The sequence below is a fragment of the Ruditapes philippinarum genome, unplaced genomic scaffold (assembly GCF_026571515.1).
Source record: "Ruditapes philippinarum isolate M1 unplaced genomic scaffold, ASM2657151v2 ctg1202_1_1_1_1, whole genome shotgun sequence".
Classification (NCBI taxonomy): Eukaryota; Metazoa; Mollusca; class Bivalvia; order Venerida; family Veneridae; genus Ruditapes; species Ruditapes philippinarum.
In genome coordinates, this window is record NW_026857598.1 from 139,014 (window position 1) to 162,558 (window position 23,545).

General features: G+C 32.9%; 2 protein-coding genes across 2 annotated transcripts; both read left to right on the plus strand.

Moving 5' to 3' along the window:
• The first annotated feature begins 319 nt into the window (after nucleotides 1–319).
• LOC132750273 (uncharacterized) lies at nucleotides 320–23,179 on the plus strand. The gene is made up of 6 exons (XM_060740218.1): nucleotides 320–329; nucleotides 11,725–11,756; nucleotides 20,297–20,377; nucleotides 21,402–21,456; nucleotides 22,283–22,396; nucleotides 22,819–23,179. The coding sequence occupies exons 2-6, from the start codon at nucleotides 11,730–11,732 to the stop codon at nucleotides 23,079–23,081; spliced, it is 540 nt and encodes a 179-aa protein (XP_060596201.1). The 5' UTR covers nucleotides 320–329; nucleotides 11,725–11,729; the 3' UTR covers nucleotides 23,082–23,179.
• On the plus strand, nucleotides 1,718–5,315 carry LOC132750272 (FMRFamide receptor-like). The gene is made up of 4 exons (XM_060740216.1): nucleotides 1,718–1,849; nucleotides 2,147–2,597; nucleotides 3,500–3,925; nucleotides 4,518–5,315. The coding sequence occupies exons 2-4, from the start codon at nucleotides 2,148–2,150 to the stop codon at nucleotides 4,749–4,751; spliced, it is 1,110 nt and encodes a 369-aa protein (XP_060596199.1). The 5' UTR covers nucleotides 1,718–1,849; nucleotide 2,147; the 3' UTR covers nucleotides 4,752–5,315.
• Nucleotides 23,180–23,545: the final 366 nt, after the last annotated feature.

Here is a 23,545-nt window from a genome sequence, read left to right on the forward strand (position 1 = left end):
TGCCGCGCGCTTGGAAAGTAAATATTTTCTTTTTGATTAAAAAGGGTCATAATTTATTAGTACATGTTACCATACTGTGATTGTTTGTTTACTGGTGACACCCTGTATCAAATTATACTTAATTGCGATATGTCGCACGCTATATTTTGACCCTATTTTCTAGCGGATGTTTAACATGTGTAGATGAATGATAATTATAAATAATGCTTGAAAAAGAAGTTAATGATGAAGATGGTGATGAAAGGGATAATGATGATAATGCTTATTATGATGATGGTGACAATAATAATAATTAATTATTTTGATAATAATATACTTACTAATTTGATTTTTATTACTAGAACTATGTTTATGCATAAATAGCCAAGAAATGAAAACTAAAAGTTGCAGAAATGTGCTTTTGGTAAAAGCATTTTTGTCTTTGGATATTGAATAATCATAATTCCATATGGAGTTTAGTTTCGAGTAAGCATCCAGTTTTCATTACCTCAGAACAACCATATCCTTTATCATATATAAATTACACCGGGAATAAAGTTTGACTATGTCCCCATGTCCCGCTACATATTTTGGTATAGGGTAAAACTCACAGGCTAGGCCAAACTGGTAATGACATTGTTTTGGTGTGGTTTTACGCAACAGTAAATACCATTCTAGACTTTCTATCTTTACTGGTGGGGGAAGGGTGTGTGTGTGCGCGCGCGGGTGTGTGTGCCCCTTCGTCTATTTTAGGCAAGAGCGGACACCCGAGTGGAGCCACCGGCTTTCCATAAGCTAGTTGGATAGCATCCATACATGAAATAATCCAAAGTCTCTCGTGAGATTTGAACTCACGGCAGTGAATGACAAACGGTTGGAAGTCAACAACCTTAACCTCGGCAAAGGACTAGTTAATGAAGAAGGCTTCACAAAATACATGATGCGAATGAATTCTTAAAAACATGTACCACAAAATAAAATTATTAATACTCTATATGTACAGTGTTTGAATTGATTTCACTCTATCGTAGATACACTAGATAAATGCGAATATAAGAATTTTTGTCAACAAAATTTGCTTTTTATCATTATAATTTAATTCAGATACATTTAAACGTGTTCTTACTAATTAAGCTACATCCTGTATATTGATAACGAGAGAGAAACTATTAGAAAAAAAAATAGATATTTAATAGAAGATACGACGACGACGACGACGACGACAACAACAACAACAACATCGACAACAACAACCATTACAATAACAAAAACAATAATAATAATGATGATGATGATGATGATAATGATGATGATAATAATAATAATAATAATAATAATAATAATAATTTATAATAATAATAATAACAATTAATGATAATAGGCCTAATATTAATAAACAATTTCAATTTATACCATAAATATACATAAAATATGTAAACATGTATTCAATGATGAATAAATAACATCTTTATAGCATTATGGACTGAACAAGGAACACTCTTGCATTATTTACGTTAGCAGTATTATTAAAGGACAAGGATGTCATGAAAAAATAAAACATTTTCGAAGCCTCGCGAACTTAAATGACGAAATTTTCGGACAGGATAAACAATTTATTGATGGTAAAATTATGATTGTTTCAATTTTTGTGATGCTCAATCCTAATGCAATTAGTTTGATTGTTTACAAGTGACTCTTTCCGGTGTTTTCTGCGTGTGAACTTTGATTGAGATTGGAGCATTCCTATTGGTTTGCTAAAAATATATTCTGCGTATTTATATCGTTTGCCGGACTTAATTCTTTTCAAACATAGTGCGCTTTTGAAACTATAAACTTTACCGTAAAAATTTAGGTTAAACAAACTTTGCATGTAAGTATAAATCTAATATATTTTTCTTTATGATTTATTTTATCAATAAGAAAATTTCAAATTAATTAAGATATTTTGTGTCTCATTTTACGTGAGCATAAATTATTATTTTTCAATTTTCAAATATTTTGAAAGTATATACACATGATATTGCTAAACAGTAAAAGTCATACAACATATAATGAGCAAACTTTCTTTAATTTTAAAAGTATTATATATTATGACAACATTTAAAAAAGTTTGTAAATTTCTAATGAACGGAATAGCATTTATTTAAAAAAATCTACCTTATTTTAGCATGGCTAATTCAACAGCAGATATGATGACAACAACACTCACAACAAACAAAGCATTTGAACCTAGCTCTACAACTAAAGATACTTCTATGGAAATGGCTGAAAAAATGCATTTTGTCACAAGTGCCATAGTTGGAACTATTTTCGTTATCGTCGGAATAACCGGAAATATACTGTCAATCAGCGTCTGGAGGAGACCGAAGATGCGTTCATCAACTGGAACTTACTTGATCGGACAGGCGATTGCCGATATGGGTCTGCTTTTCTTCTTCTTTATCACAGAGAGCATCCCGAAAATGGCACCGGAAGTACTAACAACTCACTCGTACGGTGTGTTCTTTTCGTACATTGGATTTCCGATCTTTTTCCTGTTTGTGATTTGTAGCATTTGGTTTACTGTCGGTGTAACTGTTGACAGATATATTCAAGTGTGCTGGATCAGCAAATCCAGGGTAAGTCTATATTTTATTACACCAACTTATCATGTAATCGGCTATATCAATTTCAAATGCAAATTGTATTGGTGAAAATAAACAATGAACATACAATGTATTTAATCACAGTAGATAAACTATTTAACTGTACCACAGCTTGCAAGCACATACAATTCAATGCGTAAGCCTATCATATAGAGGATATTTGTTTAGTTCAGTGTAAGATCGGAATATATTTCACCGAGAGAGCACCAAAAGGTATATTTCACGAGTGGCGCAGCCACGAGTGAAATATGAACTTTTGGTGTTCACAAGGTGAAATATATTTCGATCTTACACTAAACTAAACAAATTTTCTTTTTATTATATGCAAAGAAACGTTTTAAAAAGACATTAAACCTAATACTGAATGAAAAGCGCGCCAAAAAATAATACAACGTGACGTCATTTACGACGTCACGTCATTAAGTTGGTACCCAGTACTGTGCACGCTTGTATTTCACTGAAACAACGTAAGGGGCTTAAATTCAAAACAGTGAAATTATCAAAGTGGTAATTTCACTGTTTCCAACAGTGAAATTACCAGTTTTATACCACTGATATATTTCTATAAACCACCGAAAAGCATGTAATAGATCTTGATATTACAATCATTGCTACATCCGATCACTACTTTTCACTTTTACAGTTTTAACTTTTATATTTCTTGCAACAACAAGAAGTTGACTCATTAAAAAAAAAAGTATTTCTAAATGAAAAGATGACCTTTCTTCTTTTCTTAATTCAGTTACTATCCTCTTCATTTGTTGGCTCTAAATAGCTAAAAGCTAGTTTAATTTTACTATACTTCTTGCATTATGGACATTTCAAATTTTAGAGAAAAAAGACATATTTTATAACATTTTCAAAACTCGTTTCAGGACATGTGTAACACAAAAAGAGCATTGATAGGGTTAGGCATCATCACATTTCTATGCTTCATCATAAATACTCCGCATTTCGCTTCATATGAGCCAGTTCCTTCCAGTGAACGCAATGCGTCAGACGCCGGTTTTCGTCCAACAGAATATGGCGCCGGAACCGGAAGTAAAAACTATGAATTCTGGGTACATTGTATGTTTCTCGTACTGGCTCCCTGGGCTACTATCTTCGTCTTAAACATGCTGATAATACAACGGGTAACAAAAATCAATCGTCACATGAACGATAAGAGAGGCGAGTCAGGGAAAGAGAAGGCGAAAAAGTCCGAGACACAGATGACCCGATTACTCTTGACAGTGACCTTTACTTTCTTGGTTCTGATAGCATTCCAGTGCATAACGCAGTGTTTCTTCATGCAAGATAAGGTAAGAACACATTTATATAGAGATGATTTTATAACAATTGTTTTCTTTCTTGAAAAAAGCTTGTGCCATTCACAGTCACTGCTAAATTTATTTTGGGATAACGGAACGATTTACTGCCGGTAAATGTTTTAGTAGTTCTGGCGAATACTGTGCGCATCAACCCTTCTGTCTATTTGTTTCTTCATTAAGAGGAATCGAAAGACCGGCGGGGACATTTCAACTTTATGAATTCACAATTTTAAGTCCGTGAATTAACGTTTTCAACATACGGAATTCACGAATTTACGATTTTAGCTTCATGAATTCACGATTTCAACTACACAAATTCACGATTTTAACTTCACGAATTCAACTTAATTCATGAAGTTTAAGTCGAGAATTCGTGATTTTGAAATCGTGAATTCATGGAGTTGAAATCGTGAATTCGTGATATGAAGCTGAATCCGTATGTTCACAAAGTTACAATTGTGAATTCACGAAGATGAAATCGGGAGTTCATTGAGTTCAAATATCCCCACCAGTCTTTGGAAAGTTTAATATGAAATATAATCATGTTAAAATTGTCTAATAGTTACATAATCATTATTTTCAGGGAGATCATCGCATTGTCCAAGAGGCGTTTTCAATTGCGAAGCTCGGCATTGTCATAAATTCATCAATTAATTTCTTCCTTTACTGTCTGAGTGCAAAACGATTCCGGAAGGAGCTTTCCGCTATCGTCTGCGCGCGCATACACGGCTATGATGAATCATCGACGTCACATTCAATGTCTACATCATCATCTGCGGTAACCAGAACAAAATCTGCGCTTTCAACAAACAAATAAGATGGTGCCTTGAATTTATATATATTGTTTATTTTTGCTTTTGTATAAATAGTTAGAAAACATTATAAATTAGCTTAAAATCAAGATATTCTGCAAGAGAATGCGGAGAGTGTACGATAATTATCTTACATGCAAAAAAAATGCTTCGTTAAGTGTTGGATGTCACACAACATTTCTGTCAATGAAAGTTTTTGGGCAAACACATGACCCATATTAACTGATTTCCTTATTTGTTCTTATGTTTTTTATAAGTTCTACATTATAAGTGTACTTTATAAGTATGTATAAACAGTGTTGTGAATATCCTTTTTAATGTTTATAATGATATATGTAAAGATACTGCAGCTGATGTTATGGTGTTATATTATTATTATAAGCTCATATGTAGAAAACATTGTGAAAATCCAAAGAATTCATTTCTTTAAAGGTAAATTATGTCCCAGAAATGAATAAATAGTTTATTCTTTAGGAAGAGAAAACAATAGTTTTATAATGATTAATTTGCGGTTTTAAAGTACGATACATAAGAAATTAGCGTTGAATGTGAAATTATTTGTCATAAAAGTAGCAAAACGTTAACAATGTAGTATTTGACTTCCATACAAATTACTATATCAGTATAACTGTACTAAATGAAGGAAAAAAAACAGAAGCAAAAGATGGTTTTGGTAGTTGACCAATGAGTAACATTTTGGTAATTATAATATGTCACCAAAATTTTCTGGGGCATAATGGACCTTTAAACTAAAATCGTTCCATTTTCATTCCATACGAATACAAATAATGGAACGACATATGCTAAACTCATAGTTTCGATATAAATTATGGAAACAATAAGCCTGTTTTTTTATATTTTTATTTTTTTCTTACGAGCGGTCATAAATCTTTCAGCAGGCTGTAGATTCAAGTGCTTTCAAATGAACGCTGCAATAAAACGCAAAAAATACTTGTTCAAGTTGTTTGTTATGAAATTTTGACGATAGAAGAATTATATAACTATCCGCTAGCTATGTGGACCGTTTCCGCAAGTCCGTGATGAGATTGGGATACGTTAAATCAGCATCATAATTACAACTACAATGCAATATATTACAAATTTTATGGAAAGAAAAAACCTGTTGATAATTAGAATAATATCATAGGCGTTATGGTTCATGCAAACACGCATCCTAAATATTCATCCCTGAAAATAAGATATCAAGTTATTCTCAGTTCGAGCTCCATGCCTTTAAATTCATAAATGTATATTCAGCTTGTGATGTAGGTCGAACAAGAAACGAATACGATGTTATAACTTAGAAGTAATGAAACATAGACTTAAAATCCAAAGATCTCGTAATGTTTGTAGATGACCGGCATATAAACTGCCAGTTTCAAACCCAGCACAGTCAATGTTTTTCTCGTTCAAATATCGATGACTCAAGGAAGGTTGACGACTGCAATGCACATTCGACAAATATGTTAGGTCACTGGTTATAAAAAAAAAACAAAATCAAAAACAACAACAAAAACAACAACAAAAAAATAACAACAAAAAACACAATATGAATTGGCAACTAATAGTTTCATACAGGATAAGTGGTTTTCATCAACCAAAGATAGAAGAGGGTAAGATTTAAACAATATAATTTGCTACAATGATAAAACGATTATACAATAATGCCTAGGTAATATGAGCATAATGATGAGTCATAAACAAGCGCGGAAGAAAATGAGGAAAAAATGCATCATTTTCTGTTTGGACAAGCAGTATCAACTTATCAATTAATATATCTGATTCAGTGAAAGAGTTGACAACAGGACAAAATACGTGTATAGTGATGAACATCAAACAACTTTACATAATATATTTAAGTCTTTGATTGCATTTGAAACAAATTATGTTTGATGTTGTTTCAATTGTATGCAAAAAACAATAACAAAAAAGGAAGAAAAAAACCAACAGCAATTATAGTGTAGGTTGGAAATTATACTGTCGGTTGGAAAGAATGAATATGACGAGCATAACTGTCGTCTTAAAGGCTAGAAGTTAAGCAGTTAATACTTAAAGGTGACACTGGCGCTAGCTCTACACTGCTGGGGATAATTTTTCGCCCGGACCTCTAGATAAATTAACATTACAAGTTGATGGTTTCAGAGTTCCCCGAACAATAAGAGGCCCAATAGGAGAAATATAAAATAAATATCTTCTTACACTGACTTGTCAGCTAGATATTCCAATATGGGGTTTGCTCTTTCTCAACACAGAAACTAAATGGAAACCATTGCTTTACTCATCGTTGTCAAATTTTGTAAACTAGGAACAACTTACAAGAGATGAAAAGGAGAATTAAGCTGGGAAGGATAATGTTACGTGCGCACCATATTTTGACTTTCGTGTCCAAACGTTTATAAAACATGTTCTGAAACACTCATCAAACTCTCTTGGCAAGCTTCTTGATCACTTCTATAGAGTATAATTTTAACAAAGGGTTTCTCCTCATATTCACATGCCGATTTTGAAAGAAAAAAAAACACCCGGATATGAGAGCCTATCCTCATCAGAGATGACATCAATTGTGGATACCGGTAAATATGTAAATTGCTGCAAATACAAGTCTATATCCACTCTAATAACGTATCAGGCACGTTCAATGTCCAACCTTGCAGAAAGGTGGGTAAAGTTATCTGTCTGACGCCGTCATTTTCCACTGACTCCAATGTCTGAATCTAGATATAGATCCACTTAGATCACTAATGAGAATTATTCAAAGCGCTTAAAGCAAGTTTGACAAGAGTCACTTCATTCCTTTATGATGCCTCTATTGCAGGTTTGTCTGATAACTCTTTTGATAATTTAAAAAAAAACTGGCTCTGACCCCGACAATAGATAAATATTTCCTGGCAAGTTTAACAAAAACAACCATTCTTATGTCTAAAATGTAATGTTTGCAATATTATAGTTACTGGACAGCAAGGGTAGAGGTATTAAACAACGCAGTTTTCTGTTTCTAAATCTATTTACTAAAGATACTACAGAGAGGTGATGGAAGGTGAATTTAGGCGGAGCTTATCAGCTAGTGGCTAATAATAGCTGACCAATAGCGAGTCAATATATTACAAATTACTTAAACAGGACATTGATGACCTGTTAGGAAGCCAATATTGATATTCAGTATAATATACTTGACCAATATTCAGTGTTTCTTGCATTGCGTCTTATATCTCAAAATGTCAAAGAGGACTTTCAAATTTACAACCAGATGCTTTTTAGGAATCTACAGAACTGAAATTGTTATCTGCAGTTCGGCGCATTCGGGAGCAAATTCGGCATATTCGGCAGCAAGTTTGGCAGCAAGTTCGGCATATTGGTAATCAGTTCCTTTCTAGTGAAGAAGCTGTTTACCTGCTACTACAAATGTCTGTTAGAGACGTTTACAAATAATTTTATTTTTGTAGACACAAACAAGCCAGAAGCAAGAACTGCATTGTTGAAGTGTTTTTCAGATTTAAAAGGGCTTCCTTGTTCCTGTTTATAGTTCTGGCTTCCAAACCTTTATTAGCCCCCTTTCGTCTGATAGAGCATGGCACAGTATAAAAACGGGTACTCTGAAGAATTTAAGCTTTCCTGTTGCTCAGACAAAGTTGAGAGAAGATGGACAACACTTTGAAACGTTATATATGGAGACAAACCACTAAAAAGCACACATTCTATTTATGGTATTGACTATAGAGTTTGTAAAAGCAATCAAAATAGAAAACAACAACATAAAAACAAAAAACAACAAAAAAAACTATATGAGTAATAAGATGGATAAAGACTTGTCAGAAATGGAATATGAACATGAGGAGAAAGTATAGATGAAAATGAAGATGACAGAATGGGTTTTTATGATTTGCATTTGACATCCCTCTCACATGTGTCTCAAGTAACTATTTCATTTATGCATATTAATAAATAAATTTCCTTCTATAGTCTTAGCTTAAAAAACACTATTAGAAAATGAGTCATCATTGCCATATACATTATAGTTCAAATAATGTTATAACTTTTATTTGACCTTCAGTTTCGAGAAGTGTTTGGCTACTAAACAAATGGCCTATAGTCACTGGTTTCCTTAGGTTTTTTTTACTTTTTGTAATAAAACGTTCTACAGTGTTGTGAATACCCCTTTCTTATGGTAATGATGTATGTAAAGATGCAGCTGTCGTTATAACATTAGATCTATATTAAGAAAACATTTGTGAAATTCAAAAGATTTCATTTTTCCTAAACTCGTATTGTTTCAGATTTACCATACAAATACAAATACATTGTTATGTGAACGACATATGCTATACTGGCAATATCGATATAGATTATGCAAGCAAAATAAACTATTATTGTTGTTTAACGATCGATCGGTCGTAAATCAGACGTGAATTCTATGATATGATATAATTCAAATGAACGCTGCAATAAAATTTTTAAAAAAAGTTTGACATACATTTTGATATGAAGTCAGACAGATTTCCAAATGACCAGATAGGTTTTAGAACCTTATTAATTAATAAGACGTAAGACATGTTATAAACTAATAAATATACCTTAATTAGGATGAGCGTCAATTTGGTAGGAAGTTGATAGTTAGACATTCGAATAACAAACTACATTACACATACTATCTGGTAATTGGTTATTCGTAATTCGTTCATGAAATGTTCGGACACACCATACTTTCTAAAGGAGGATACCTTGTTGTTTTTTTTTCGCGCGAATCCCCAACTTTTTGCGATGACACCCGAATTTTAAATATGTAGAAATAATTAGAATACATTTGTATTTTCATTTACTGTTAGGTTTAAAGCCATAAAAGAACCATATACTATCCACTAGCAATGTGAACCGTTTCCGCACGTCCGTGTTAAGATTTGAATATATTGAGTCAGTATCATAATTTACAAAAGTAGTTTAGATCTTAGCAATATATTCTAAATTTTATGGGAAAAAGGCCTGTATGTGTTTGGTGTTGAAAATTAGAATATCATCGTTGGTATTATGATTCATACAAACACGAATTCGTATGGTACATTCCCGATATTATAAAATGATTATTAAGGTATTCTAATTTTGATAAATTTTAGCCAAAACTTCGATTATCCGACCTGGTTTGTCCGATTGAAATGGCATTATCTATATGAGACGGCCTACTGAATTTTGGTACTATATATCCTATAGTAAATCAATCACATCTAACACTGAATTCTGGGCACAGTATAATCCGTACAGGCATTTGGTGGAATAATACTGTCCAACTAAATTTAGCACAAAAATAATATATTCGCCCTTGGACTGTTTCTGCAGCTTTTAATTTGTGACTTGAAATTGGCCACTTCAAAATTTAGAACGTGCTGGGTCTAATTCCGTACCGGGGTGACACCATCATAATATATACCGAAAAGCGGTATATAGACTGGAAAATAAATGTTTACGGAAGAAACGAGACTTTTCCGCGTTTCAATACGACTACATTTTGTTTGCCGGCGGATTGGCAATAGAGAAACTCATTGGTCATTCTAAAATAAAATGTGGAGGATAGTTCTTGCCATTCATAGTTTTAAATAAAATGTATAAAATGTAAAGAATGTTTTGCCATTATAAAATAAAACGGAAAGGATAGTTTTAAAAACAAAATTCACAGGATAGACTTTTAATTAACTTTCTAGTCACTATATAAAAATGCTGAGATATTTATGTTCTGCTCCAACAAAACATTTTACACTGCGTTTTGATATCATTACATTTTCTAGTGAACACAAGACCTATCTAAGTTTATTTTACACATTATTAATTTTGTCCATATAACGAAACCACCGATTACGTGCACGATCCTGTAATTTTACTCGTGCACATGAAAAATATCGAAAACACACACCAAAAAAAATTTGACTTTATCAGGTACCCTAAGTTTAAGATGTTCATTAAGTGTCCAATATATTAAATGATCACTGGGGAGTCAAACGCAAAAACAAGTTATATGTGACACATTAATAAATACTATTAAATAGAAGTTGCTCTACTTTGCTTATATTTTTAATGTCTATGTTTACAAAATAGGTTTTTGTTTTCAAAGCTAGAAATTATTATATCATTGTTATGCAAGCATTGCTGACCTTTCTATATGTATCGAAATAACATATGCAAGTTAACCAGTTTTACTCTGGTAAAGATATTTCTTGTTTGATTTCTTTCCTTGCATATTGTATATATTCTTTAGAATAGAAATTGTTACATCTACTACAGTACTATGGTCTGAGTACGCCATTCATCATATACGGGGGAATGAGAAGAAGAAAACATTTTCCAGCAAGTATGCAGACTGAAAAAATATTATTATCATTATTATTGTATTTTACGTCACATCGACACAGTATAGGTCATATCGCAACGTTCCAGCTTTTACTTGTGGAGGAAGACCTCAGGTGCCCTTCCGTGCATTATTTCAGGCACGAACGGGCACCTGAGTAGAACCACCGACGTTCCGTAAGCTAGCTGGATAGCTTCCTCACATAGACTGAAAAATCTAGTCCGATATGTTTAAATATAACGGAGTAAATATATTTTAGTAACCGTCCTTATCAACATTATGTCACCATTATTTACGTCAAATGATATTTCAATTCAATATAATAAGATGCATAATGCTACATTTATTGCTTTAAAACATGTTTCACAAAAACGTTCGAGTCCTTTTAAACGTAAAACTGGGTTACTAGACCGTTACTAGTACACACTCAATATCTTGCGCATGCGTAAAACTGGGTTACTAGTACACGCTCAATACCTTGCGCATGCGCAGTTGTACACAGGGTAAGCAATTGTATTTAAGTCCAACTTACATGAAATTCGTTTTAATATCATATTCTCGGCTGATATATAAGATTTTATGTTCACATGAAATAATAATATCTTTTCCTCGACTGATATATTTTAATTTGATTTTCGGAACTTCTCTCATAATGGGAAAGAACCTTAACTGCGCATTGGTAAGTTATTATTATTCTGTTTTTGATTTACTATTTTATAAGTTTTTAATTTGAGTAACAATAAAGACAATAACAGTTGCATCGCTTTGAAACATTTTTTTTCTTATTTTGTAAAAATATATCAACTGAACATTTGTACATCTATACTCCTTGATTTCTTAATGTCTCATAAGTAGCGGAATATTAAATACATCAATGTAAATATTTTTTTTAAAAAAAGCATGCAAACACATTTTTTTATAGAATGAAAAAAAATACTTTCTTAAAACTGATATATAAAGTCGAAGTGAAAAAAAATTACACATGTAAGTAACTGTCCTGAAATCATAGTCATTTTGTCCGCCCAGTCATTTTTTACAGGAGGGCTTTTGACTGCCCTGTCATTTTCGTTGGAGGGCTTTTGGCCGCCCTGTCATTTTCACAGGAGGGCTTTTGTCCGCCTGGTCATTTTCACAGGAGGGCTTTTGTCCGCCTGGTCATTTTTGTCGGGGAAGGCTTTTGTCCTACACTCGTACAAAATAATTGGTTGGAACTGTCATTTTAGTCGGTAATATTGAAGACCACAATTTATTCCAAAGAACCCCTTGGCGATAAAAAAAAACACATTTGTATAAGTTTTATTGTCCATGAAGCAACCGAGATGTCATAGATTCGAGGTTCGACCTCAACTTAAGATGCATCTTAACATATTGAGATTAATTTAAGAAAGATTCAATTATAATTCAATCTCAGACTTCGGTGTTTGCCTTTCATGCACGTACAAGCCTGTAGCCTTATCGGTATTACAGGTTTAATTCTATAAGTATTATTATTTTGCCGTAACCAGATTACAGTTTTACAAATTTCACTGAGGCAATCATCACTTTAGGTCACGTATACAAAATATCAACCCTTAAAACTTAGCAGGCGCCCAGATCAGAAATTGTTTTTCGAGGCTGTCTTTAATGACGGAAATTGCTCTAAAAGTGACTTACATTCTGACAGAATATCAAGCTCAATCTTTCATAATTATTTTTTATCCGTATCGTATCGTACCTTTATCCACAACTGAGGTTTTATATTGTCATTTTGCACACGTAATATATTTCTCATGTCAGAAAGAGAAACTTTCACCGAAAAAAGCTTTTATTGACACGCAGTTACAGGCCAAAACAATAATCACTACGACCAAATTTGCCCATGTATATTCGTAATTTATTATGATAGGCGTAAGGATATTTTTTATATTTTCATGTTATGTGAAATGGCATTGAATTGATGGACTTCGTTTGATTTGAATCAACGTTGAATGTGTGTCATTAAAAATTGTTTCTCCGATGCACCTATCGCATTGATAACTTTTCCATCTTGAAAAAAAATATGACAAATGAAACCAAAATTAATTTACCATGTAAGCCAAGCAACACATCGGTGCAGAACGAACCGACTATGTACTTGTACTTATAGCTGACTTACTTCTTACTTTAAAATTTTCTTTTTTTTATATTCCCAGATTGATAGACAGTTTTAAGAATTGCAGCTTGAAAATGACATTTTACAAATTCAGCAGGCTAAGTCTAACCAGTGTCAGAATTGCCGGCTGCTTAAGTTTAATATATTTTTTTTCTTGCCGCCAATCACATTACCATTTCATAAGTCGATGCATAATATGTGGCAAAAAGCCCCCAGGATAATATTGGCAAACAAAAAATGTAAAATTATCTCCCATATTTAATGCATATAAAACGTTTTTCAAACATTCATGTTCTGCAAAAATAGAATAATTCTCTCATAACCATTGAATGAAAAGTAGAAATAACTTTAAACTAAAAATTTTCCAAGAAATTAAATATGCTCTGTAACACCGCACTTTGGGGTCAAACGCACTATGGGGTTCGACCCAAAAGTGCGTTAAACTTCGCACCGCACTTTGGGGTCCAACGCACTTTGGGGTCAAAATCGAGAAATTGACCCCAAAGTGCGTTAATATGCTACATATCAACGCACTTTGGGTTCAAGAGGTCTAAAGGTGTCATCTGAGTTCTGCTTAAATACTGAGTACTGATTTATTTTCAATCTGCGACATTGGAATATTTGAGGTGGAGTTCAAGATGGCGGTCAATACTTTATGATGCTTAAGTGATAAAAGTTTCATTAATTTTACCACTTGAAATATCTAAAAATTGTGTTCATATATAAGAAAATTACGGTGGCATAAAAGTGACATTTGCAATTTTTTGTTATAAGTTTTGTATGCATATTTTATTTTAGTTTCGCATACATATTTTTTTCAGTTTTGCACACATATTTTTTTAGTTTTGCATTCATATTTTATTTTTGTTTTTCGTACATATTTTATTTTTGTTTTCCATACATATTTAAGCCTATCAAAACAGCCTTCAAATCTCATAATAGCCCATAGATTAGTTGAGTATAAAACTAGCACAGTGGTTTGGTCACATTTCTGCCCATTTTTGAAATCGGCCAATCGTTTTCCGGGGGGGGGGAGTCTGGTTTCGGCCGACCTTTTTCGGCCCACTTTTTCATATTATAACTATTTTATATAATATTGTTTATTATCATTATATACTATTATATAAGTGTCTATTTGGAAAGGGCTGTTGATTGGTGATCAGTTATTATTCCATGAATATGCACCACTCAACTCCACCCCCTGAGAATTGAGAATTATGAAACTTAGGTCAATTCTTTAGCACATCCAGATAATGTGCAGAACATATATGCCAGGTGTGCCCGGCTCAAGGTCGGGGTCACACCAACAGGTCAAAGGGTAAAGACTTGGGTTTCATGTCCGCTCCTTATCTCCAAAACCCCTTAAGGATTTTAAGGCACCTTGTGACAAATGTTAACCACATCGAGACCATATGCAGTACCTTTCTTTGGGTTACCGCGGACTATATCATATATTTTATAAATAAAAAAGAATATGTATGCAAAATTTAAATAAAATATGTATGCAAACTGAAAAAGAATACATTTGCAAAACGAAAAAAAGTATGTATTCAAAACCAAAAAAAAAATATGTACGACAAACAAACAAAAATTTGTACGAAAAAAAAAAAAAAAAAAAAAAAAAAAAAAAAAAAAAAAAAAAAAAAAAAAAAAAAAAAAAAAAATACAAATATACTTATATGCCAACGTTCAAAATACTCCAGTACAGAAATTGTGTATTTCTAGAATTAAAAGATGCTGCGAAAAATATCGCGTTCTGTCGGTCATTTACTTGATAACTTTGGGTGCCATATTGAGCCCTATTTTAAATATGTTGGGAATGAAATTAAATGCAGTTAGTATTTTTTTTCCAAAGATCTATAAATATACTCTATTGCAATGTTCTGGTGAAACATCAAGTTTTTCGATCGGTCTATAAATAGTGATTTTTACAATACATTAATAAGCTTATCAACAAACTTAAGGGTTTTTGTAAGCTCCGTAACAACCGTTCGCCAGAGGTTTTTTATGGGAAATCTTACATACTAGTACTTCTTTAGGAACAGCAAACATGAATTCTATAATGTTAAAACAATGGTATCAGAGAAATGTAATGAAGCGATAAATGTGAAATTATTTGTCATAAAAGAAGTCAAAACACTGTAGTATTTGACTTCCATATAAAATACTAATTCACTATAACTGTACTCATCATTGCCAAAAAGCAACAGATCAAAAAGATGGTTCAGGTAATTGGCCAATGTGTATTTTTTGGATAATATAAAGGAACATCAAAATGAAAAGGCTTTTAAGAAAAACAAATAAAAGCATAATGGGCCTTTAAACGGTATTTTTAACCCTCGGGGGAATCGATACCCCACAATCCCCTTTATACACCAAGTGAGAATTTTACATTATTCTGAAGCTCCACTCTAAATGTGCGACTACTTACATAGTTGATATTTTTAGTACTGCCTGGACGGACTACTACTTAAAGCCGCAATAGGGCTCGTATACCTTGTCAAGTTTCTTATATGTCACATTTAGCTGAATTAATGGCTCTTTCAACATATTATCAGGCACATTTTTTACTGAAATGTCTTACTAAGATTTCCCAGAATTTATACCTTTGTCTATGCTAAGACTATCATATTTCTATAAAAAGTGGAAACAAACGGGAAAATAATGCATTTAGCTAAAAACAATGGAGTTAATGAAAGGTGTGCATTCTTTTAAAATAAATGGAAAATTTGAGAAAAAATAATTAAAAATTTGATACAAATTCTTTATCTAGTGATTTATTTTGTGAAAGTTCTTCACATACTAATCAAGATCATTTAAATCCCTATTGATTCTACTATAATTCAGGTCACATGTTTGTGTCTATTTAATACCTTGATTTTTGTTTACCATTGGCTTTGACTACAATCTATTATTTAAAACATATTGAACATTAATTTTCTATGACCCCAAAGTGCGGTCGTTTGCCTGATGTTAAAAAATGCATATGTACCTGTTTAACGCACTTTGGGGTCGAAATTGAACCCCAAAGTGTGTAACGCACTCTGGGGTCGGACCCCAAAGTACGTAACGCACTTTGGGGTCTGACCCCAAAGTGCGTTTGACCCCAAAGTGCGGTGTTACAATGCTTTTTTTAAAATTTTATAGCGAACTTCAAATGATAAAAATTGATTCCCGCTTAGTTTGCGTTACTATTGTTGTATATAAACCAATTTAAGACATTTCTTTGTAATTTAGCCACCTTAGCAATAGCTATAAGGAAATGGCATAACTTATGAAAAAGAAAAAAAATAACTTTGAAGTCTGCCCTTTACCAAAGGGGCAGACAATTTTTTGCTCCTTTCTCATAAGAGAGGGGAATTTTGTGATGCGTGTATGTGGTCGTACGGTCACTTTCCTTAAAAATATCTTCGATGCATGTATGTGGTCGCATGGTCGAATATCTCTTGTAAAATACATTAATTTCTAAAGTAATAAGTTACTTAAATTAAGAAGTGTTTTAAAAGCCTAATTAAAACTTAGTTATTTTTCTTAAGTAGTTTAAAAAGCGTAATAAGTACTTTAAACTTTAAATACTGATAAAATCCTAGTTACCTAGTTAGTTGATACTAAATACACTGTTACTTACAACTTCTAAGGTTTTTTTCTTCTTGCAATTAGCAGAAATAAACTTAATTACCACTTTGTAACTTTTGATAAATAGTTTTTAACCCCCCTCCCCCATTTACACAGTCCAGGTTTGGTCCCATTGTTTAGTTCACCGGGAACCGGTAAACCGGCATAAGGTCGCAGCTTTGCTTAGAAGAACCGGGACAAACCGTGGTGAACCTAGAGATTCCAGAACCATATTCTTTCGGCTTGTCGCTGGAGAACCACCGTATCCATACCGTGACAAACCGTAGTCCGGGATACGCGCTAATCAATGTCCATACAGTACGTTGTTGCCACGGTACAAATAGGCAGACTTACGGTACAGCCATGGTACATTTCGGTTATTGGCCAGTCCTGGTATTGCCGGCGAGTCCCGGTTATACTATTAGTTATAAAGATTATTGACAGGTTAATATATTGTCCTATATAAACGGTTGTTTGAATATATAACCCGAGCCACTAGGCGTTTATATACGGCCATTTAACATGTCAGGAATCCTTATGACAAATTTAAAATACAGCAAGCATCATTTTTAGAGAATTAAAGCGCGATTTCTTTATAAAACGACAGCAGCCGTTTATATTATTAATTATAAAGATTGTTGACAGGTTATATGGCCCTATATAAACGGCTATTTGTAAATATAACCCGAGACGCTAGGCGAGGATAATATTGGAAATAGCCGTTTATATACGGCCATATAACCTGTCAACAATCTTTATAACGAATTTATAATACAGCAAAGCATCATTTTTTAGAGACGTTTATATAGTTTTATATACACGGCTATTAAGAAATCTTATTTTTTTCTCTAAAAAATGATGCTTGCTGTATTAGTGGCTCGAGTTATATATACAAACAACCGTTTATATAGGACCATAAAACCTGTCAAGAATCATTATAACTAATATTATAAACGTCACGATTATCCAAAGAAAAGCGACGTTACAAACGTGCAGTATTATAAAACGCGATAGACGTCGTCGTCACGACCTCATGCCGATAACAGACAATTTATAAAACAAGTGAAAATACACTTTAAGTTCTTCTTTGGATCAATTATTTTAAGTAAAGAAACACGAGCATTGATTATTTATCAGAGTAGGAAAAATCTTCAGCTGATGCTTTTTCAGCTTCAGGTACCTCAACCTCTGTAGGCGTTGTAGGGACAGTTTTTCCAACTTTCTTCCTCTTTCCATAGGGTGGCATCTCTGCTATCTTTTTACCAAATGACTGCTGTCAACGTGGTCGAGCAGTTTTATTCTCATATACTTGCACCGGGAAGCATCAGCCATCACCTGGGTGACACCGGTACAAAAATTTTTGACGAAAATGTTGGGATGGCAGAGATCCAATCCTGTAATGGGAGTTCACTGTGGATGATGTTAGGTTTGCCATGTCCTTCGTTTAATCAAAGATGTTCTATTTTCGATCTTTAAAGATCGTTCAGTATGACATTATTGTTGTGTGTGCATATTTCTTGTGTTTTTGTTCCTTCCATTTGTTCCCTTACTTCAAATTTCAACATTTTCATATTTAAATGTCGTTTTGCTTAAGCCGATGCAAGGGCGGAGTGTACCATAGCAAATAGCACCACTGTTCATAAACAGGCTCAATCAAACCGAGTCTGCGTTCTGTGGGATTTGGTTTTTCTCTAATTTGGGAACGAAAAAATAGTAAACGGTATGATTTCAATTGTTTTTAGCGATCTTTATATTTCTATATAACATTTTAAGGACAGAAGGAGGTAAACTTCTTTTGATATAGGTGACAAAAAATGGTTGAAAAGTTATGAACCGTTAGGAAGTGAAATATCATAATTATAAAAAAGCAAAAATGCTCAGAATTACAGACAAGTGTAATTCGCTATATAAGACTGTACATTGTACTTTGCAAAGTCTTACAAGAAATTTCACTGTACAATCGAAAAACCGGGGCAACAGACGATTCCGTTGATAACAATTGAACTGTACGAGTATACATGTAGGTTTAGTGAAATCAATAGAGACAACATGTGGTTCTTTTATAGTTTCACAAATTTTGTGTAAAATCCAATTGAAGTAGATTGACATACATTGAGCAGATCCAGCTGTATTGCTTTTTAAAATGATGAATAACAATAGAAATGTTGTTTTGTTTTTTTGGTTTTCCGCATAGAATATTTCTTGAAAAATTGTATGTTGATATTGTTAAAAGTGTTTTAGTATCAATATTTCTCGAGTTCTTGGCCCGATGTACTTCCGGTAGTTAGAGAACCCAACTAATGGTCTTACTTTTCAATATAATTGCCCTCTTCATCAATGCACTTTGCCCACGTGTGCTCCAACTTGTTTAACCCTTCAAAATAGAACTCTATTTTGGTCCTTAAAAAACTCACTGAACGCCTCCATGACACCTTCATTGTTTTCAAAACGTCCACCACGAAACTTGGTTTCCAGTTTCGGAAACAGATAGAAGTCAGAGGGGGCCAAGTCCGGAGAATACGCTGGCACCAGAGTCCTTAAATAACCATAAATAAATTAAATTATACCAATATAAAACAAACTGCCCGAAACATTCTCAAAAAAAAAGGTTTTTTTTTCAGACACACCCCCGTATATTCTATCTTATATAATTTTCACATGGTATTGAACCTTACGATCTTAACCCTTATTTCTACAATTCGAAACATACAGACCAGAAATTTAGCCCAACAATTACCTTAATGATCACGCTTTACTGACCTTTTGGGATTTTTTATGATATACTCAAACAATATGATTCCTTATAGAAATTGTGATATAACTAAGTATCAAAATGAATAACTATGGTGGCTAATTTGTGCCATTCGTGTTTTTGCTCCGCTACTCTGCAACTTTAACTTGTTAATTCTCGACTTTTCGCTTGACAGGGTCGCGGGGCGAAAACACGAATGACAAAAATCAGCAACCATAACCGGCAAATAAATATTCATTACAGGGATAAATTATTTTATAAAATCTGACTAGCGGAAAAATCTCAGAATTTAAATTTTGTCCAATATTAATGACAAAATACAAAGTGACTGCCATTGTCTCTAAAATAAAATTGAATTCGTAATCAATGACAAAAAGTGAACTGACTGTCAATGTCTATAAACTTTAATTGTAAGCATTATTTATGACAGAAATGAAAGCTGAAAATATATTCATTGATTTATCAAACTCCAAATTTATTTCGACTGCGTGATGTCATTAAACTTAAATTTGCTCCAAGTATCAGCGGCAAAATTCAAAAGAGATTTGATACATACATGTATATTGTTTTTTCAATGAAGATTAACTTGCACACACCGGTTTTAATTTGATGCTTTTGAAACTGGGTTTAATCACTTCAAAGTATATAAATTATAAACACAACATAAATTTATTGTTTGTATGTGTTATTAAAAACGTTATAAATTCATTTTTATTTGCAGTTTATATTGTGCGTTGCTAGCATCATTCAAGTTATGAATGCTGAATGTGGCGTGAAAAAAGCCTGCACAACTCATGCTGATGTATGTATTGAATCATAAATTATATTGTATCTTATGTATTTGTGCTATTGTGTTTAAGGATAAAATAAGGCGTTAGCTTTATCATAATTATACATTAAACTCCAATTATAATGATACCGCTTAATTATATCGCTAATAACGATTATTTTCAAATTAGTTGTTACTCGGATATAACGATATCCGGTTATAACGAAATACCGCTTTTAACGATTATTACCAAATTGGTTGTCACTCTGATATATATTGATACCCGAATATAACGAAATGCCGTTTTTAACGATTATTCCAAAACTGGTTGTCACTCGGATATAACGATATCCGGATATAACGAAATACCGCTTATAACGTTTATTTTCAAATTGGTTGTTACTCGGATATAACGATAACCGGATATAACGATATAAATTCGGCGGTCCCCTGAATATCGCGATAAGCGGAATTTACTGTATTTCTTTTTTATAATGTTAATGTTGCCTGACTGTTACACTCAAATTTAAGATATTGAATAGAACTGTGTCGTTTAAATCAAAGAATAATTGTAACATAATTCGTTTGATCTACTTATTATATTTTATATGAAATAGAAATAACTATAAAATGTCGGATTGTTAAAATCGCTTTTGTGATAGAACGCCAAGCAATTTTTATATTCTCGACTGGGTAAAACGAAAGATATTGGCCATACGCGGAATTATTGCAATACTCTGTACAAAGTTTTGTTTGGTTAAGTAAATACTAGTAGATTATAACTTACTATTTTATGACTCAAGAGACAATAATACTTACTAAGTAACTAAGAAGTATGAGGTAAACATTCTGACAGTTACGTCATCACCTCATCACTTGCGTCTAGACTTTGTTTCCTCACGCGACACCTACTGGTTGGTGCTGAAAGAAGACTTTGACAGTGAGAAAAATACAATTTTCTAAACGTTGCTCAGCCGTTAAACTGTTAATAGATATAATTTTGTTCAATTGTCAATTTATCTATTATTCTCTTGATAAAGTGTCATCTTTATTGCAGTGTCCGGCTAAACAAATCTGCAATGGTGAAGAAGGCAACAAGCACTGTGAAAAATGTATGTGTACTTTGAGAAAAAAAAGTTTGATTGAATTTTATCATTTGTACAACAAGCACTAAGTTGGTTTTCAACTGCTCTACGCTTATAATTGATGTCTATTTATTATATACTTGTAAATGAAATATTGTAAACAAATATTTATGAAATAAATTGCGTATTTCTATTTTCATGAAATTTATGAAAATTTGATTAAAGAACATACGAAAGCATACATAGGCTACAACTTGCTGCTATTCCTATTAAGTTGACTAATAAATAGTTATTATATATTAAAGTTACAAATCCATATAAATTATGGTTCGCGTCATATTTTGCTTACTGGGCCATACATATGGTATGGAAGCGCATCGGTGACACAGTTAAATAAACGTACCTGGTATTTAAATGAACAAACGTTAACTTAGTGTTTAGAACAATTACGAGCGGCATTCATTTTAACGAATCAATTTGAAGTCAATGAATCTCATTTAAAGCCAAAAACATTAGAACCATTCTATAAAAAATGTTGTGCGCATGTACCGCTTAAAAAAACGAACAATTATCATGAGGTTAACAAATCTGTAAAAGGAAAAACTATCGGATAATATCGTTTTAAAATAAAATACATCTACCACTACGAACAGATCGTAACATCTTGCCGATTATTCCTAATTTGAGCTTATTCAAAGACTGACGGAAATAGCAGATATGTTGCTATTGTTCGACCAATCAGAAATTCATATTCTCGACCAGTTGAACAAATAAACAAAACTTCCAGAGCTGACAAAAATTCTCTCGCGTGCTTTTTTAAAGAAGCAAACTTGTATTTTTTGTTTTATTTCAGGTCCATGTAAAGAGAAGAGTCAATGTTTTATCACAAGCCCTACAACCACTAAATGTGTTTGTGACGATCCCAATTTCACTGGCGAGTTCTGCGACTGTGAAGTAAAACAGCCAAGTAAGATAGAATCAAACATTCTCTTAGACAAATTGCTTTCACAAATTACTTAGTGCAGAGGTACTAGTAACCGCAGCAATTTCGTGGTTTCGCGTGATAAACTTTGAATTTTTACAGATATTTTCAACAATTTTCAAAGAAATTAATACTCAACATGTTCACACGGAAAATGATTAGCCTTCGTTACCATTATAATATCTGACAAGTCAGCACATCCGGGCAGTCTGGCCAGGTTTTGTATGGTTGGTGACTATTTTAAATTGTTTTTTTCCCTGTCTTACATCCATTTAATGAATCAATGCTAATCAATGAATTGTTCCAAATTCAAAACAGTAAATGCAGTGGTTAAGGCCAAAGAATAACGGTAAATAAAATCAATGCTGAATAGACGAATTACAAAACAATCAATATTTTATTTTCAGGTTGTAGTCCGCATAACATCACATATATAGAACTAAATGAGTATGAATATTCTGGAGGATCAAACCAAGAGGTCACGGCAAGCAACAAAGACGGCTGCAAGGCAAAGTGCACACAAAGCATTGACTGTATGGTTTACCAGTTCGATGGAAATCTTAACAAGTGTTACCTCACAAGTCCGCAGCCATACTGGAAATTATTTAATTTTATAGAACAAATTGAAAGTGAACTATATCTTGGAATTAAACAAGGATGCACGGCATAGATTGTTAACGAAAATCATTTCTAAAAAAACGTTATTTATCACGATACTCCGTCATGTTTATGCTGTAGTTATTAGAATATACAGAGATATTTCATTTTCGTGTGTATTTATTTTGTGATTTATTGATGCCCCATCAATTATGGAACTAAAACATCAGTTGTTGTTGGTTTGACATTCAAAATTTCACACAAACACACACGCACGCACGCACGCACCAACACACACACACACACACACACACACACACACACACACACACACACATATCTCATTTGGATCACCTCATTTCGAAAGAGATAATTGTTTGAAACAAGTTAAACGAACAATGGCAATTTTCTTCACAAATTCTAATGGTAAATTTAGAGCAGTAAAATGTTTGCCGAGGAAATTAATATAAATGTCCTTGCAAGTTTGATAAGTAAAAAACTAGCTGTTAACAACTAGACCATCGTGTCTCAATTTTT

What these genes read in the sequence shown, in the direction of transcription:
- LOC132750272 (XM_060740216.1), top strand. Translation starts at nt 2,148, where the DNA reads ATGGCTAATTCAACAGCAGATATGATGACAACAACACTCACAACAAAC. An exon ending in GCTGGATCAGCAAATCCAGG is followed by an intron (nt 2,598 to 3,499) that starts GTAAGTCTATAT and finishes AACTCGTTTCAG; the next exon opens with GACATGTGTAACACAAAAAG. An exon ending in GTTTCTTCATGCAAGATAAG is followed by an intron (nt 3,926 to 4,517) that starts GTAAGAACACAT and finishes CATTATTTTCAG; the next exon opens with GGAGATCATCGCATTGTCCA.
- LOC132750273 (XM_060740218.1), top strand. Translation starts at nt 11,730, where the DNA reads ATGGGAAAGAACCTTAACTGCGCATTG. An exon ending in AGAACCTTAACTGCGCATTG is followed by an intron (nt 11,757 to 20,296) that starts GTAAGTTATTAT and finishes TTTTATTTGCAG; the next exon opens with TTTATATTGTGCGTTGCTAG. An exon ending in CAACAAGCACTGTGAAAAAT is followed by an intron (nt 21,457 to 22,282) that starts GTATGTGTACTT and finishes GTTTTATTTCAG; the next exon opens with GTCCATGTAAAGAGAAGAGT.